The 18,997-nt window shown below is 36.3% G+C and overlaps 1 protein-coding gene across 4 annotated transcripts; it reads right to left on the reverse strand.

Moving 5' to 3' along the window:
* Positions 1-14,875: 14,875 nt before the first annotated feature.
* LOC118039660 (thioredoxin-like fold domain-containing protein MRL7, chloroplastic) lies at positions 14,876-18,684 on the reverse strand. Of its 4 annotated transcripts, none has more exons than XM_073404220.1 (6): positions 17,813-18,684; positions 16,974-17,058; positions 16,483-16,594; positions 16,273-16,391; positions 16,077-16,133; positions 14,876-15,391 (listed from the first exon to the last, which is right to left on the reverse strand). In XM_073404220.1, the coding sequence occupies exons 1-4, from the start codon at positions 18,571-18,573 to the stop codon at positions 16,294-16,296; spliced, it is 1,056 nt and encodes a 351-aa protein (XP_073260321.1). In that variant the 5' UTR covers positions 18,574-18,684; the 3' UTR covers positions 14,876-15,391; positions 16,077-16,133; positions 16,273-16,293. The 4 variants fall into 4 exon arrangements, with proteins under 4 accessions (XP_073260321.1, XP_073260319.1, XP_073260322.1 ...); XM_073404218.1 differs by having other exon boundaries at positions 16,077-16,188; XM_073404221.1 differs by having other exon boundaries at positions 16,265-16,391.
* Positions 18,685-18,997: the final 313 nt, after the last annotated feature.

Raw genomic sequence — 18,997 nt, forward strand, 5'->3', positions numbered from 1 at the left:
AGACCAGCATTTTTCTAGGGTTCGTCACCCGTACAATGAGACCAACACAGGGTTAGTCACCCGTACAATGAGACCAGCAGTTTTCTAGGGTTCGTCACCCGTACAATGAGACTAGCAGCACCATAGGGTTCGTCACCCGTACAATGAGACCAGCTTTTTTCTAGGGTTAGTCACCCGTACAATGAGACCAGAATGAGGTCGCCAGATGGGATCTCATGTAGCTTTGGTTAAAGGAAATCGCCAGATGGGATTTCAGGTTAACCGAGTTACGCATATTTCGTTCCAGTTGAATGAGGTCGCCAGATGGGATCTCATGTAGCTTTGGTTAAAGGGAATCGCCAGATGGGATTTCAGGTTGACCGAGTTACACATATTTTTGTTCCAGTTGAATGAGGTCGCCAGATGGGATCTCATGTAGCTTTGGTTAAAGGGAATCGCCAGATGGGATTTCAGGTTAACCGGGTTACGCAATATTTTCGTTCTAGTTGAATGAGGTCGCCAGATGGGATCTCAGGTAAACCCAATGTGTGGGCAGGTCGCCCGTGAAAATAGACTATTGGGAGAGTGTGGGTCGGTCGCCCGTGAAAATAGACTAGGGTGAGTATGTGTGGGTCGGTCGCCCGTGAAAATAGACTTGAGTGAGTATGTGTGGGTCGGTCGCCCGTGAAAATAGACTTGAGTGAGTATGTGTGGGCAGGTCGCCCGTGAAAACATATCAGTGTGAGTGTGTGGGCAGGTCGCCCAAGATAATGAAATCATTTTCCTTTTGTTTTCTTTACAAAGCTTACTATGCAAAATTTTGAGGACTTTTCCTTCGTAAGCATTGTAAAGAGGGGGCATCTGTTGCTACCCAATTTTTGACCCATGTTTTGATATATTTTCAAAAAATCCAAAAAAATTGAGAAAAAACAAAGAAAATCCAAAAAATATGTTTTTTAATATATTTTCGTCATTTTAGCATTTTCAACGTCGTCTAAAAAAGAATTTAAATTGTTAAAAGATTTTCAAACGCGTTCGACTTTTCACGCGTCATTTTTAAATCATTGATTTTTCGCATTTGAGTCGACGTTGATATTGCTCGTTTTCAAAAAATACAAAAAAAATAAGAAAAATCAAAATTTACAAAAAGAAAGAAGTTGAGGGACCAAGTTGAAAAACCTAGCAAATGTTTTTCTATAAATACCATGCTAAACTGATTTTTTGAGAGGGGGGACAATTTTGAAATATCAGAAAATACAAAAAAAAATAACCTAACCCTAAACCTATCTCTACCAAGCCTGCAGCCCCCCTTCCCCCCTGGTTTTTAATTTTTTTGCTACAGCCGCCGGCCAGAAACCAAAGCCAAACAGCCCTTCCCTCAGCTTCTACCCACGCTGTTCCCCTAGATTTTTCACCTTTTCCAGCCACCACAGCCTGTCCTCCCCTCCTTTCCCCCCAGCAGCTTCTGATTCAATCTTCTCCCCATTTCTCAACCAGCACCGCCCCCCTACAGCTCATGAACCGGCCTGCCTGATTCGGTTCCTTCTTCCTTCAGCCACTCCCCAAGCAGACCGGCGTCCCTTAAAACCAACCTTCAGCCTCCCCATTTCATTATCTCCCTCTCACAATCGGTTCCTCACCAGAGCTTCCTCTCCATTCATCAACACAGCCCTGCCAAACACCCATCGCCCAGAACACATTTTCCAGCACCTAAACGAGCACCCCACTTCAGATCGCCTCCCCACTTCCCGATCTCCTCCATTCGGCTCCCCAGCGGCGATCAGGACAGCAGCCACCGCCCTCCTCTTCCTCTGTTTTTCAGACCCTCTCACGGTCCCCCTCCATTCGGCTTCCAATAGCAGCGGCCAGAACAACGGCGCTGCCATCACTAGAGACCCAGCGGCCTTCACTCCCTCCGTCTCTTTCCCCACAGCAGCCAACTCAAGACCAGCTGGAACACTGCAACAGCCACAGACCAGCGGCGCTTCTTCAGCCAGCAACTGCGCAGCCGTTGACCGAGACACACCCACACATCCGATCTGCCATCCTGAAGCAGAGGAGAAGAAGAAACCCATGGACTGATCTGCAACGAAGAAGAAGAGAAAGAGGAGCAGATCGAAGACGGCGGAGAAAGAAAGAACAAAAAAAACAGATTTGAAAAACTAAGAAAGACTTAAAATCGACTGCCCTTGCTGTGTGTTTTTTTGGATTTGCAGGTGAAGAGACCGAAGAGAGGAGGAAGCATTACAGCCCCCTCACGCTGCCTGATTTTCGGGGCCCACGCGCCGCCAGTCACGGCGGTGCGTGGGGTCCACGTGCCGCTACTGTTCAGCAGCCCAGAACTGTTCCTGAAGGGTTTCCCAGTACTGTTATGGATTGTTTAGGGATCATTTTGTAATTTCCAAAGGGTTTAATGTAATATTTGTTTAGTTTTTAGTTTTTGTAATTTGTATTTTGTAAATATGGATGTAAAAGAAAAGAAAAGAAAAGAAAAAGAAAAGAAACAAAAATAAAAATAGTGAAAGTGTATGTGTGTGTTTGTATTTGTTTTATGAATTTGTTATTTTATTTATTTTATTTTTTCAGGATAAAATTGCAAATATATTAAAGAAGAATTTAATATTTTGATCGGATCACGGTTAAGAATTTATTAACTTATACGTAAGTGATATTTCTAATTTCCGATGAAAAGACAATTATTAAAACTTCTTTAACACATCAAAGCCACGAAGCAGCTTACCTCAGGTAGGGTGCGTTAGGGGTGCTAATACCTTCCCTAACTACAACCAGTCCCGTACCCGCGAATCTCTAACAAGACCAGTACATCAGGTTTCCTAGTAGCCCTCAATAAATTACTAGGTGGCGACTCCAACGAACCAATTCAAGCAACGAACGCAACATACGAGATTTAAGTCGCCAGCCGATGCCGCGCGCTGATCCTTCTGATTTTTTTTGGGGTGCGACACCTGTCTTGATGATGATCCAATCCCGGCCGCACCACCTAAGACATCAATGGTCACAAATCAGCACAGTTGTATTTATTTTATTTTTGAATCATATTCATCATCATACTTATTTCAAGAGTTCATACGTTCACATTCAAGTGTTCCATATTTCAGCGAGAACTGGTTCGCTGCGGGCTGCCAAATGCAGCAGCGCGAACTGGTTCGCCGCAGGCTGCCAGTTCGGCAGTGACAACTGTTTCACTACCGGCAACCAGTTCGGCAGCGACAACTGTTTCGCTGCCGGCAGCCAGTTCGGCAGCGAAAACTGGTTCGCTGCAGGGTGCCCAATTCAGCAGCGAGAATTGGTTCGCTGCAGGCTGCCAGTTCGGCAGTGAAAACTGCATCGTTGTTGGTGCCACAGTTTCGCTGCACAACGCACAACTTGGCAGCGAATATCAATTCGCTGCAGGAGGTTCAGTTACGGCAGCAAAACAGAATTTCGCTGCACAATACACAAATCGGCAGCGAATATTAATTCGCTGCAGAAGGCTCAGTTTCGGCAGCGAAACAGAGTTTCGTTGCACAACACACAAATCGGCAGCGAATATTAATTCGCTGCAGGAGGTTCAGTTGCGGCAGCGAAACAGAATTTCGCTGCACAACACACAAATCGGAACCATCAATTTCAGCACATAATTCTTCAACAAAATTCCAGCAGAACACACACATGGAAAACCATCAATTACAGCATATAATCTTTCAATAAATTCCAGCAGGACACATTAATTTCAGCACAACAACATCACAGCAGAACACATTAATTTCAACATCACAGCAGAACACATTTATTTACCCTAGCAGAACACACACACACATGCATGCTGGCCTACCCCATAGTTAAAGCCAGCCCTCTACCATGATTTGTTAGATGTTCTGAAATTGACTTTATTTCACTTCTGTTTGCTAGTTCTCCTAGTTAATTTCAGTTTCCTTCATAGCTGGCTTAGGTCTTAGATCAATTTTTCTTAGGGTTTTTCTTCTTCATTTTTGTTTCTGATCTTAAAGGGAAGAGGAAAGGAGTTTCATGACCCATACCTTCTGAATTTAACTAAGTTTGAGGAAGGTTTGACACTATTCTTTTCTCTTCTCCTGCTGGTTCTCCTCCTTCTTCTTCCTCTCAACGTTTTCCAGCTCTCTTTTTCCTCTCCTCTATGCAGCTGTCCACTCCTCTCTCAAGGTCTCATCTCTCCCTCACAAGTTCACAAAGCATTCTCTAGTGGTTTGATTTAAGTTTCTGCTGTGAAAGAGGAAGGGAAGAACGGCATGCAGCTGCTGGTTTGGGAAGAAGATGGATCATTCTTTCTCCTCTCCTTGTATTTATACTCCCCATCAAAAGAAATGGGTTGTTTAGGGGTTGGTTTAGGTGTGTTCTTATCCTTGTTTTAGTTTATCTAAAACCGATTTTACCCCTTCCTCCCAGCTCTGCGTTATTGTTGATTGAGAAATCAGCAGCGAAAACTGCATCGCTGCCGACTTTTGCCTCGGTAGCGAAAACTGCGTCGCTGCTGATCCAGAAATCGGCAACAGAAACTGTGTCGCTGCCGATTTCTGTATCGGTAGTGAAGGCTGCGTCGCTGCCAAATCCAGAATCGGCAGCGAAAACTACGTCGCTGCCGATTTCCGCATCGGCAGCGAAAACTGCATTCATCATCATTTATCTCTCTCTCTCTATATATATATTATATATATATATATTTTCCTTTGGGTGTTTACATTCTCCCCTCCTAAATATGAATTTCGTCCTCGAAATTTAAGAAGTTTCACACTCCATACCTGGTAGTTCAAATAAATTGGGGTACTTTTTCCTCATCTCAGCCTCCCTCTCCCAAGTTTCCTCTTCTACTTGAGCATTTCGCCATAAGATTCTGACGATGAGGATCTTTTTGCTCCGTAACTCCTTCACTTCATGATCGAGTATCCTTATGGGCCTCAATTCCAGTGTTAAGTCTTCCTTGACTTCTACTGGGACCTTGGGTAGAACTCGGGCGGGGTCTATGTCAGCCTTCCTTAACAAGGAGACATGGAACACATCATGGACCCTTGCTAACTGTGGGGGCAAATCCACCTTGTAGGCTACTGGTCCAACTCGTTGCAAGATTTTGAAGGGTCCGATGAAGCGGGGAGTTAACTTCCCTTTCAATCCAAACCGTAGCATGTTCTTCCATGGGGCTACCTTCAGGAACACCTGGTCCCCTGTACTGAACTCGAGAGGTCTTCTCCTCGCATCGACATACTTCTTCTGTCTATCATGTGTGGCTTTGATGCGATCCCTGATAGTTCTCACTTTCTCCATGGTGACTTGGACCAACTCTGCGCCATATAACTTCCGGTCCCCAATTTCCTCGCAACACAAAGGAGTTCTGCACCTCCTACCATACAAGGCTTCATATGGGGCCATCCCTATTATGGCTTGATGACTATTGTTATACGTGAACTCCACCAATGCCATGTGTTCCTCCCAGTTTCCTCCAAATTCTAGCACATTCTGGCCTATGTGCTAGAATATATTTAATACACATGGTGCCGGTAATCAAAGAACTTGAATCCTCACATCATCAAAATACAATCCATACAATCAACATTTCATTTAAAAGCGAATCTTACACAAACACATAATATTAAGGTTGCATGATTTGAAGTTCATATTAAAAATATATACATAGACCTGAGTTTGCATTCTTATCCTACTAATAGCCATCACAATTTTAAACAAAAAGGATCTAATAAAAGTTATACATTCAGTACATTAATCCATACAAAATACATTGTGATTTAGAATGCATCTACATAATTCCTTGCAAAAGTAGGTTCCCGTGTATCAGGTTTCCTAGACATCTCATTGGTGTGACGTCCCTGTAGCAGTACAAAACATTTAAGAGAATGCAAACACTTAATAATAATAATAATGGTAACTAACGGTCTGGCAGAACACATTAATTTCAACATCACAGCAGAACACATTTATTTACCCTAGCAGAACACACACACACACATGCATGCTGGCCTACCCCATAGTTAAAGCCAGCCCTCTACCATGATTTGTTAGATGTTCTGAAATTGACTTTATTTCACTTCTGTTTGCTAGTTCTCCTAGTTAATTTCAGTTTCCTTCATAGCTGGCTTAGGTCTTAGATCAATTTTTCTTAGGGTTTTTCTTCTTCATTTTTGTTTCTGATCTTAAGGGGAAGAGGAAAGGAGTTTCATGACCCATACCTTCTGAATTTAACTAAGTTTGAGGAAGGTTTGACACTATTCTTTTCTCTTCTCCTGCTGGTTCTCCTCCTTCTTCTTCCTCTCAACGTTTTCCAGCTCTCTTTTTCCTCTCCTTTATACAGTTGTCCACTCCTCTCTCAAGGTCTCATCTCTCCCTCACAAGTTCACAAAGCATTGTCTACTGGTTTGATTTAAGTTTCTGCTGTGAAAGAGGAAGGGAAGAACGGCATGCAGCTGCTGGTTTGGGAAGAAGATGGATCATTCTTTCTCCTCTCCTTGTATTTATACTCCCCATCAAAAGAAATGGGTTGTTTGGGGGTTGGTTTAGGTGTGTTCTTATCCTTGTTTTGGTTTATCTAAAATCGGTTTTACCCCTTCCTCCCAGCTCTGCGTTACTGTTGATTGAGAAATCGGCAGCGAAAACTGCATCGATGCTGACTTCTGCCTCGGCAGCGAAAACTGCGTCGCTGCTTCTGCCTCGACAGCGAAAAATGCATCGCTGCCGATCCAGAAATCGACAACAGAAACTGTGTCACTGCCGATTTCTGTATCGGTAGTGAAGGTTGTGTCACTGACAAATCCTAAATCGGCAGCAAAAACTGCGTCGCTGCCGATTTCCGCATCGACAGCGAAAACTGCATTCATCATCATTTCTCTCTCTCTCTCTCTCTCTATATATATATATATATATATATATATATATATATATATTTTCCTTTGGGTGTTTACACATTGGTTGCATGTTCATTTGTTTCACAGATTTGACACATAAGTTTTGAATAGATTTTAATTGACCACTCTTTTTACATTCAAGTGCCTCAACTTTTCTAGCTAAAGATGCAAATTTAGCTTGGAGGTCATGATCTTACCTAAGGTTGTACATACCTCCATTAGATGTATGAGGTTAAGTTTTACTCGGTGCCTCATAAGTGCTCGTAGTGTCCTCATTTTGAGCATTTTCAGCTAGCAAGTCTAGGTACTCCGTTGCCTCATCAAGGTCTTTATCTTCAAAAGTTTCACTGCACATTAATTCCACCATTTATGTATCTTTAGGTGTTAATCCTTTATAAAAATATGAAGCCAATATCCATATTTCAAAACCATGATAAGGGCAAGTATTAAGCAAGTCTCAATACCTATCCCAACATTGGTAAAATGTTTCTCTTGGTTTTTAAGTGAAAGTGGTGTTTTGTCCTTTTAAAAGGTTTGTTCTATGAGATGGAAAAAACTTCTTTAAAAACTATTGTTACATTTCATCCTAAGCACTAATAGATCATGGTCTCAAAATTTATAGCCATGTTTTAGCTTTATCTTTTAAAGAAAAAGGAAAATGCTTTAATCTAATGGTGTTCATGCTCCAATTTAAGTCATTATAAGTGTTATAAACTTCTTTAAATTCTCTCAAATGCAAGTATGCATTTTCTATATCTAAGCCATGAAAAAAAGGTAAAACTTGAATAATGTCTGGCTTAAAATTAAAATGAGATGCATCAGGAGAAAAAAATATACATGATAATGCAATTGTTCTTGTTGGATTCATGTAGTCTCTAAGTGTTCTAACCCGATTATTCTCATTATAAAGCGACTGATTATCCTCTTCAGCCATATTTTCTAAAGAAGATGAGGATACCCTACAAAATCTATCATTTAATGTACGTGACAAAACTCTCATGCATATGTAAGAAGAGAATAAAAAGAAGAAAAGAAAAAGAAAAAGAAAAGGAGACAAAACACAAGAAACAAAAGTTAGATAAAATAAAAGTGAAAGGAGAAAAATATGTAAAATTTATAATTTGTACAGAAATTTACCTCCCCGGCAATGACACCAAAAACTTGACACGACCAAAAGATTGATGTCTTCTCCCAAGTGTAGGAGTGTCGAAGTAATAAATAACCTAACAAGACCGGGGTCGAACCACAAGGAGGTTAACTATAATAATAATATTAATAATAATAATAATAATAATAAGAGGACTTTGAGATATAAGATTAATGTAAGGATTCAACAATGATAAAAACAAATATCAAGGTTAGGGATCCACTAATAGTATTAGAAATAAGTATACTATAAACTCTTTTTATTAATCAACTAGAAACCACACACAAAAGAGGTTCCAATCAACTGATTTATCCTTAATAGTTCATTATAAATTTTTAACATGATCATATTAATTATCTTATTTTAGTAATATCATACTTTTAAATATTGTCAGGAATTCAAGATGTTAACTTATGATAACAACAAATCAAGTTCCTTTCATAGCACAGGTGTAGGTTATACCATATTGTTGGCTATGAAAGTGCCAAGCATTTGTTGTACAAAGTGTTATACAACACAAATCTAGATTAACCATTTAACAAGCAAGGTATTAAGAATTAATAAGATAAAAAGATAAGACATGTTAATAACAAACTTTCTTGGATATAAACATTGGAGTCTATGTTGAGTTTATATTATACTTATTCTAACATCATTAGTGAAACATTTTCACCTTGACATAATAAACTTAGTTAAATATAATGAAGAAGATAAACATAAATAAACAAGAGGAGAACATAAGTATAGTAAAGGAAATGAAAAGTATAAACAAGAGATTAAAGAAAATATAACATGACATAAAATCTAAACATTACAAAAATATAAAGAAAGAAATAAAGAGCATGATCTTGATCTGAACAACCAAGATGCCTAAATGCATGAAAAATACCTTCTTTTATAGGCCAAAATTTGAAATTATTGATTTGATGACTAATTGTTGAGTGGGTGACCATATCTTGACTTGGTGACAATCCTTATCTTCTTGTCTGAACAAAACGACATTGATAACGTCAGAATTTGAACAGACTACCATGAAAGTTCTAGGAAATTGTCTCAGCTTTCCAACAAAAAAACATTGAGGTCATTTGGACTTCTAAAACTCGAGATATGGGTTGAACTGAACAATGTCTAGGCTGCAGAACAGATTCAGACTTCTCCGTTGTTGCTACAATTTATACTTGAAAACGGCCTTTTTAAATCTTGGACTCCTCATAAAAATTTTAGGCCTAAGTTTGGCTCTCTCTTTGTCTTTTAAATTTCAGTAGTTAAACCCATCAATCAATCATTTGATTTATGTGATAAGCCTATATTTAAGATGAACATTTATCATAAATTAAAGGTATCTTATAGTATTAAACTTGTTATTATAAAACATGCTTTCGTTAAGGAGTTATTGATACTTCTAGTGCAAAATGATTATATAAAACCTTGATAAAAATACACTTTTAAGTACTAATCAGTGAAGGGCTAGAATGATAAGTGAAAAAGTTGGAGGACCAAAATGTATAAAATTGATAACCCAATTCTAACTAATACGGGTCCCATTGGTGAGAATATTCTTATTTGCAGTAAAGAAATAAAAATTTGGATAGGTAAAGACTTAATAAGAATTTTGAATGGCTTAATTAATTTTATTGTAAATTTAATTGCAAGAAAATTGAAATCAATTTAGGCTTTAATTGAAAGAAATTAAAGTTTGGGGTTGAATTTTAAAGAGTTAATTTAGTCAAATCATGAGCTTAATTGCATTAATATTGAAGTTTAATGAGCAATTAGAGACTTAATTGGAGAAATCTAAAACTAAGGACCACACTAAAAGAAGGCGTGTGAATGCACAAGTTAAAATTGGTCAAATCAGTCACAAATTGAAGAAATTAAAAGTTTGTTGATCAATTGAGGGTCAAAATGCATAATTTCATAATCAAAGACTAAAATGAAATAGGCAGTCAACTTTGAGGTTGGCAATTAACTTTGACAATAGTGAAATTACATAAAATTAAGAGTTTATGAGGCAATTACGAGTGCAATTAAAAGTAATTGTAAAAACAAGGACTAAAATAAAATTTATCAAATCTTAAATTAAAAACCCTAATTTCTAGGATTTAACCTAAGAAACGTGTTATTTGGCCACTATTTAGCTTCTTCTTTGGCAGTTTTGGTTGATTGAGTAGGCACTTTCAAGTGAATAAATGTGGTGTCTCCAACCACCTTTAGGGCTATAACCACCACCATTCAACTAAGAAACACTGGCTCTACAAAGATTAGCTACTCTCATCAAACATTTATATTCCATTTTCTTCAACGTACTCAACAATGTTTTGTCCACGATCAACAATGATTGTATTTTTAAATTCCATAAGGATTTGACCAATATTTTAATGACTCTAAAAATTTTCATTCATGAAAATTAATGGTCAACATTCTAATATAAATATTAGACCTACCAGTAGATTAGTATTTAAATACTAGGAGTTGACTATAAAATTCTTAGAATTATTTTGGATATTCATCAATTTTAATTAAAAATATTTTTCATCACAATATATGATTTGAGAGAAAAATTTTCACCTTCTAGGATATATGAACTTTGTCAGAGCACCTATATGGATTCTTCCTATAAGAATTTACATGTGCATACAAGCCCATAATAAATTCAAAATTCCAGATTTATTCATGAGTAAATCTTCGTTATGAGTCATAGATGGATCACCGATTAGAAACTCATCAACACATTTAAACCATATCCAAACCACACAAAGTAGCTTCTCTCATGAAATGTGCACTAGGGGTGCTAACACATTTCATAACCACAACTAGTCTTTTACCTTGAAATTTTAGATAAAACTAATCTACTCAAGTTTCCTAGTGATCCTAAACCAAACAACTAGGTATGACTTTTTGATACTAACACCACAATGTCCCCACACACGTGCAGCACCAAGCCCAAGGGCACCTCTTTCTTTTCAAAGAGCAGACTCATAAATCTAGCCTTTCAAACTCAAACGTGTGTAGGTTTTAATTTTTTGACCCTTCACCATATTTTTTTTCTTTATTTAATTATTGTACTATTTTTTTAATAAAATTATCTTTAAAAAAAGCTATTAATATGGTATTTAGAAAATCATTCAACATGGTATTTAGAAAATCATTTAGTTTTACAATGATTTTTAATAGAATTAAAGCTTTTATGGTTATATTAAAAATTATTTTATAAATACTTATATATAAAACTTGTATGCAAAATAAATAAAAAACCACTCGTGAATATTTAATAAAAAATAATATATTTTTTTATATAATTTTCTCAATTAATTATTTTTGAATTTTTTTCATAAAATCATGTCAAAATTATAAAGACATGTATTTTTTTATTGAAATTTTTCTTTTTAGTTCATAATAACCTTTTGTTTTTTAAAAAAATATTCTTCTAATAAAAAAGACATGCTTATGTGAAAAAAAAAAATGCATGGGTAAGGAATAAAAGTCTTGATTAAAGAATATATTTTTTTTAATTTAAATCATTAACATAATGATTATCACAGGTGTGCGACGTCGCTGCGATCGTCCACCCTCAAAGAAAAAATGAAATAATGGTTTATTTCTGACAAATGTGGTGAGATAAGGAATTCTTGTCTCCTATCAGTAAAAGATGGACTGGGAGTTACCACATAATATTCTGGTCACTAGGAACCCTAACTAGTCTCAGAGATCGGGGAGGTGACTAGTTGTGTAAAAGAAAGGTATTAGCACTCCAACTACGCCCTACCTAAGGTAAGCTGTATTGTTTTAATGTCTGATAAAATATAAGGTCTTGTTGTGGTTTCTAATTGTTGGTCTTATCTATTTAAGATTTAAGAAAGCCCTTTCTCTGTAAGGAGGTTCTTATCTTAATAGGGTAAAACCTAACTGTTCTATGTTGTCAACCAAAAATACATTTTTAATATCAGGAATACGTTTTACGTATAAATTCGTAATCCATGATACTAAAACAAAACAAAATAAATTTTTTATTGTTTTTGAAATTTTAGCCAATGTTATCTTAACTTTAATAAACTGATTATTAAAGCCAAAATGCATGCTAAAACATTATTTTTTTATGTATGAAAAATACAATATGATTTTTTTAGCTTTGAGACACTTAGCCGTATGCACACAAATATTTTTCTCTTTTTTAAAATTTTTTTTGTATTTTTAAAAGTTTTGACCAAAATCGGATATTTTAATACCGGATTTTGTATTTTTAATGACATAAAAATATATTTTGATACTAATAAAAAGATGTAAAAAATACACGCGGTAATAGTAAAAAGAAACAAAAAACTAGGTCAAGCCTGGCCCACCCCTTCTGGGCTAGATCCGGCCCATCTATTGTGGGCTGGCTGGTGTCATGACCCAGGCCTAAAATGGACTGGTTACTGTGTTGATGCACAGTAACCAACCCACACTGCATTTTGTAGTAGAATGTGAAATCTTCACGTGCTACATGCAAAAATACAGGCGACGCTGGCAAGAAAAAAAAAACAGTGAGGAGGAGGCTTACCTGTGGTAGCTCATGATGCTTCTGGCGACTGTGGCGGTGGCAACAACAGTGCTACTACTGGTTGGGGGCACGGTGGCCGGCGGTGACAGTGGCAGCCTCTCCCCTATTTTCTCTTCTTATGTGTAGAGGCGAGAGCCTTTTTTTTTCTTTTTTCTTTTTTCCTTTTCTTTTCTTCTTCTATTCAATGAGCTGCTGCTGGTGGTGGCAATGGAGAGGAGGCGTAATGGTAGCGCTGCTGGGTTGAAGGTGGCCGGTGATGGTTCTTCTTCTTCTCCCTCTTCTTCCTCTATTTTTCTCCCTTTTTTTTTTGTCATTCTGTTTATGTTCCCTCCTTTTCTCTTAGTTTTTTTTTTTTCTTTTGGTCTCCAAACCTTTTCTGTTGTCTCGTCTCAATCTTTTTTTTTTTTCTCCACTTCCCTTATTTTTATAGGCAAAAACAAGGGAGGGAGACATGGCTGGGGTGGCCACTGTGTTGCCGCCCCTCTACCGCCCCTTTAACACATGGAAAGTGAGTTGTGTCGGCGTCTTTTTAAAGTCATCGAGGGGAGGGAAGTCGGTGAGAAACAGAGGAGAAAAGAAAATCTTATTCCCCTATTCTCTACACGTCCAAGGGAAGAAGATGATGGTGTCATTCAACACGGAACCGTTTCAGGGTTTTTTTTTTATATATATAGTGTATGAAACAACGCCGTTTTGGTCAAAATGCGTCGTTTTATTTAAAAGGAAAAGGCGGCAAAATGTGTTAAATTTCACATTGGTCCTCAATTTGTGATTTGTTCAATAAAGTCCTCAATTACAATTTTGGTTTAAAAAACAATGCAATTGCATCCCTGTCAAAAATCAAACAGCGGCGCTGAAGTTAGCTGCCTTTTTCACTTTGATCCTTGGTCTTGAATTTATGCAATTTGACTCTTCATTGACCAATAAACTTCTAATTTCTTCAATTTGGCCCTTGATCCCGTTTTAATTATAGCCCCTCTATTTACACGTCTTTTCTAATTTGGTCCTTAGTTTCAGATTTCTTCAATTAAGTTCCTAATTGGCCACCAAACTTCAATATTTATGCAATTAAGCCCCTGATTTGACCAAATTAACTCTTAAAAATTATATTTTGACCCCATAACTTTAATTTCTTCCAATTAAAGTCCAAATTAACTCCAAAATCAATTTTTCTTGCAATCAAAACCTCCATAAATTCAATTAAACATTCAATAAAATTTAATTGAGTCCATAAACATCTGATTTTGAAATTTTCTTCCTCAAATTGAATTTTCTTTATCAACAAAGCTATCATTAATCAATAAAATACTACCAAATTTTAATCTTTGTAATTTTGAACCTCCTCATCCAATTTTTGATTATTTTTTAAGTGTTTTGACATCCTTTTTAACTATTATATTTTTTGATAACATTTTTTTGATTTTATTATTTTGTATGCGAAAACCTAAAAATAAGTTAGAACAACGATGAATATTTATTTTAAGTATCTTAATTTTATATTAAAAGAGCATCATGTTGATAATAATTACACTTACGAAAAATTTAAAAAAAAAATGCATGAATAAAAAATGAGAATTTTGATTAAGAAAATATTTTTCTACTTAATTTAAATTTTTGAATTTCTAAATATTTATTTTAATTGTTACATAATTTAATTTAAGAAATTCAAAAAAGACCTTACAACAGTTGTCAATGACTATTCAATATTCATGGCTATTATCTTGTGTGGGACATAAATGCTAACAGATTCTCTCGGATACATTATTTGATCATTCCTGGATTGTTCAGTAACAAGATGTCATAAGACTTGAGAAAACTGTAGAAAAAACCTTTAATACAACCGGTCCACGCAAGCAAGAGAATTGCACGACCTTAACATATTTTTAGAAGCAACTTGGCACAAGCGAGTGAGCTATGGTTCAGTTTAGTTTGTCGTATTTTCTAGATTTTTTATATTTATTTCTGAAAAATATTTTTCCATGTTTATTTCCCGTAAAATAATTAACAAAAAAATAAATTTATGAAAAATATTTTACTATCAACCTTAGTTATTAATTCATTACTAAAATATATTTTCAATTCATAAAAATTTTTACAAATAATAATTTACTTACAATATCATTTAACTATTTCAACCGCTACCACCACCATCACCACAACCATCTAATTACCACCACCACAGCAACCTCCTTATCACTACCTGGTGCCAATGATCTATTTGGGGCAGCCTCATGCTGAATATCAAGAATAGGGACTAGCACATAATCTCTCTATGTATTGGAATCACTCCAATGAAAGCTCAACTCAGAGTTCGTAGGATGGCCAAAAATTAAGTGCCATTCATATTACTTTCATCCTCCTTAAATACTAATACAGTCTCCAGTTCTAACTAGGAAACAATAATAAACTAGGAAAAGAATAACAGAATAGAATTTCAAATCCAACTAGGAAACTAATAAACTAGAAAAGTAATAACAGGAAAGAAATAAAATTACAGCGACTCCTATGTTGATGGAGGCTTTGATCCTAAAATTGTAGGAAGTCTTGTGTCCTGATTTGCATCACTACCTCTTCCACCACCATAATTACCTCACTATCACTACCACCTCCTTTACTAAAATCATCGCCGTCATTGAAAAATATTTTACATGTAAAACACATTATGGGGAAAAAATGTTTTCCATTTGTGAAATGTTTTACCAAAACAAACAGACCCTAATTTGCATCTCAGGGTACACAAATGAAAATCTGGATGGCAAGGGTCAAGGCACCATTATTAGTATTAACATTTCAATGTTCCGACCAATGGTCTGACATCATAAATTAAAGGAAAGCCTGCCAGAAAACAAACATAAAGCATCATAAAGAACAGTTCTTTCTAATCAAGGAATGATTTAAGGACAGCAGAACGTGGCACTAGACTGAAAATCATGCATGACAGGTGATGACCCGTGTCTTAGAACAAGCAAAGTTGTCAACAAAAAAACATGCCATCTTTTTTCGGTTGAAAAGAAAGTTCAGATTACATCAATACTCGGAAGAAGTACTAAAAAATAGATGAAGAACTAGAAGCAGAGTTAGAATTAATTAATACTCCAAAAATACTCATCCACATAAACCCAATCCATACATACAAAGCTTATCACAACAGCATTACAGTATGGCTTCAGATTCTTGAATATCAGACTAGACAATCTTACTTTCCGACATGTATGGTTTCAGTTGTCTCTAATTCCATGACAAATCTGCCACATTTGGAATATATCTAGCCTTTTCTTGTGTGAAACCAGAAGAATTTCTGCTTTCACAAGAAGAATCATTTAAATAAAATTGCAAAATATGTAAGGCGTTCTATTAACAATAATTGTTTAATACCTGATTAGCCATTATAAGAATGTGACTTTTTGACAAATACACTTACTTTCCCTTATAATTTTATAGTTTATCCATGATTCAATCACAATTCCGTCATCCAATCATCAAATACAGCATATCAAGGACACTGAGGTTAGGGTCCAACCTGATTAAACCAAAGTCAGGTCAGGTTGCTGGGATTCCAGAGCAAAAGTGACAGGGACTGGCAAGAAACATAAAAGGTGAGTCATTCTACTGCTTCCTTCTTCATGTTTTATCTGCATGTCGAAGGTATAGTATTGAGCAGAGCTAGGTGATAAAAAATGGATGTGCTAGAATTAGATATTCACATACTTGAGTACCTTGAGAATTATAGCCAAACTTTAAGGGCATAAATTTGCATTGTTAACACATGAAGGTTTCTTAGCATTGTAGTAGAAATGTGCGATCATCTGGACCAACTCATCTGCAGTTCGAAACTCTGCAAAGACCATTATTTTCATAAGAACATGGAAAGATAGGAGCTTGAATATGTCTACTTGTAATTCTGTTATGAAATCAATATGCCTTACCTTTCTCCCTATACAAGATCTTGTTTCCACGTAAAAACAAAATCTGAGGGCATTCTTTAACTTTAAGGGCATATGCCAAATCTCTCTCAATATTGATGTCTATCTTCACTGTCTGATTCCAGAGAATTTCCAACAAAATTAGCAATTCAAATGAAACAAAATTTGATAAAATCCAAGGAACCAACTTCTAGGGACAAGAAACAGACTACAAACTGAATTGAATTGAACTGAACAGCATCACCCTAAACAGTCCATAATTAACATTGCAATCCATCAAATGAACCTAAAAAACCACTTTATATTCTCTCAAGTTTAAATTTAGTTTGGAGATATAGAAAAAACAGAAAACACACAGTTTTCTCGTAAACCAGAGGTGCAGTGAATTTATATTTGAAACTTGTCCGTAGAGGTTTAAGTGTAACAAAGAGCAAAGTCAAAACATTAGGAAATTTGATGCAGTTCAAATGAAAACAACATAGTGCTCATTTTACCCGAGGAGGCAATCGATCCTTGGCACCCCTATACACCTTGGCTGCCTTTTCTAGCTCTTTCAAAGTCTTCCAATTATCAGTTGCCCTGTGGATAAAAAGAAGATTAAGCATACTTTTTTTAGTGCAAGTAACAATACCCAATCCACATATACAATTTTCACAGTGCACAATAGACCAATGCAATTCGAAATATTAACAATTAAAGAAGAAGGAAAGTAATTTCACATATCAAACATGAACATCTTATTCTTGGTTTTCCCAGTAAATTACATTAAGTGGTTAGGATGCAAACTTGCTAGCAGACATCAACAAGATGACACATGAAAAATGCCTATGTACTTTAGCAGTACAGGCCTACTAAAGAAAATGCCAGAACTATGAATATCCAAAATTCACCGTTGAAGTTTGAACTACTCTGATTTTCATAGAATCTACTTTATGCCTGTTTCCAATTGCTAGATCAATCCTCTTGTACATAATGAAAGCATAGTACATCAAAAATATAAAAAATATGCAGCCACCGCACATCTCAATTCTCGAGCAATTCTTTCTTGAGAAATCCGTAACTACATTGACATGCTTATTTAATTCTTATGCCATTAATTAGCAACTGCAGTTCAAGATGATGACTTGCAAACAATACTCTACCGGTAAAACATTCACACGCACCATAAAAATAATGAAGGGATTTGATATTTTAATGGAATATCTACGAGTTGCATAGAAAACACGAAATCTTGCTCTTATGTCTCTAAACATATTGCCAAGCGTGTGTAGAAGAACTCTTTAAAGTATGGTTGCAAAATCTGCTGGTATGAAGAAAAGAATATCAACCATACCTGCTGTATCTCTCAAATACAAGAACAATCAGTGGACTTGGATGGAAGGCAAATCTCTCCCAGTCTAGGCAGTTAATCTCATTCACCCAGTTATCCTCCATTTCTCCTTCCCAGTCAATCTCAAACCCATCTTCTCCTACAACATTCTTTATTGGATGCTTCTCAAAATATTCAGACGCCCTAACTCCCCACCCCACATCAGCATCCAATGGCCAATCTCGACTTTCCTCCTCAACCACCATCTTCTTTTTCTTTCCTTTCCCTTTATCATCCTCACCACCACCTTCCTCCTCCTCCTCATCGTCTTCATCATCATCATCATCACTCGTTTCAGAATCTATATTTTCATTAACTTTATCCTTCATTATTTCCTCTAAAACATCCGGGTTCTGCTGCCTAATTGATGCAAATGTTCGTTCCAGCGAATCACGCACGAAGTCCTCAACCGCAACTGCTTCACTCCTTCGCCCACGTTTTGGCTTCCTTGGAATTGTGGTCGGGAAAATTTCCCCGCCTTCCTTTCCACCATCTTTGTTTTTCGGTTGGCGAGTTCTTCCTCTATAATTCATTTTGGGGTTAGAACTGGATTCAGGGTCAGATTTCTTTGAAACAGAAAAGCAAGGAAAACGTCTTGAGTTGTGCTCATAGTGTAAAGCATTTTGATGAGAAATTGCCGGAAAGCGGGCAAAATTAGGTTCATCGTTTATTGAACGAAGATGCGAAACGGGCTTCGGCACGGCCATCGTTTGAAGGAGAGACATTTTTCTCCGACAGAAGAGATTGAACGGGAAGGATAATGTCGGAGACAGTGAGCAAAAACCTAAAACCCCTCGTTTCCTTCCGACCAGACACCACACAATGAAGTTTTATGACTCCATTTTGCTAAGGATTTATTTATTTTAAAAAAAAAAACAATTGGGCTAAAAAGTCGAGAAGGCCTGAGGCTCCGGGAGTGGGCTTCGAACGTCAGACAACTATTTCGAAACCCAAGAGAATAATAAACGAAGACAGAGAATAATGATCATTTCACAAATTTCTTCCCGAATTATTGTGTCAAAATACGTGTTTTTTTACTTTTTAAAAAATTACTTTTAATATTAGCACATCAAAATAATTTAAAAACACTAAAAAAATTTTAATTTAAAATTAAAAAAAATTAAAAAAAAATTAATTTTTTTAAAAGCA

Source organism: Populus alba, chromosome 14, assembly GCF_005239225.2.
Source record: "Populus alba chromosome 14, ASM523922v2, whole genome shotgun sequence".
In the NCBI taxonomy this organism is placed as follows: domain Eukaryota; kingdom Viridiplantae; phylum Streptophyta; class Magnoliopsida; order Malpighiales; family Salicaceae; genus Populus; species Populus alba.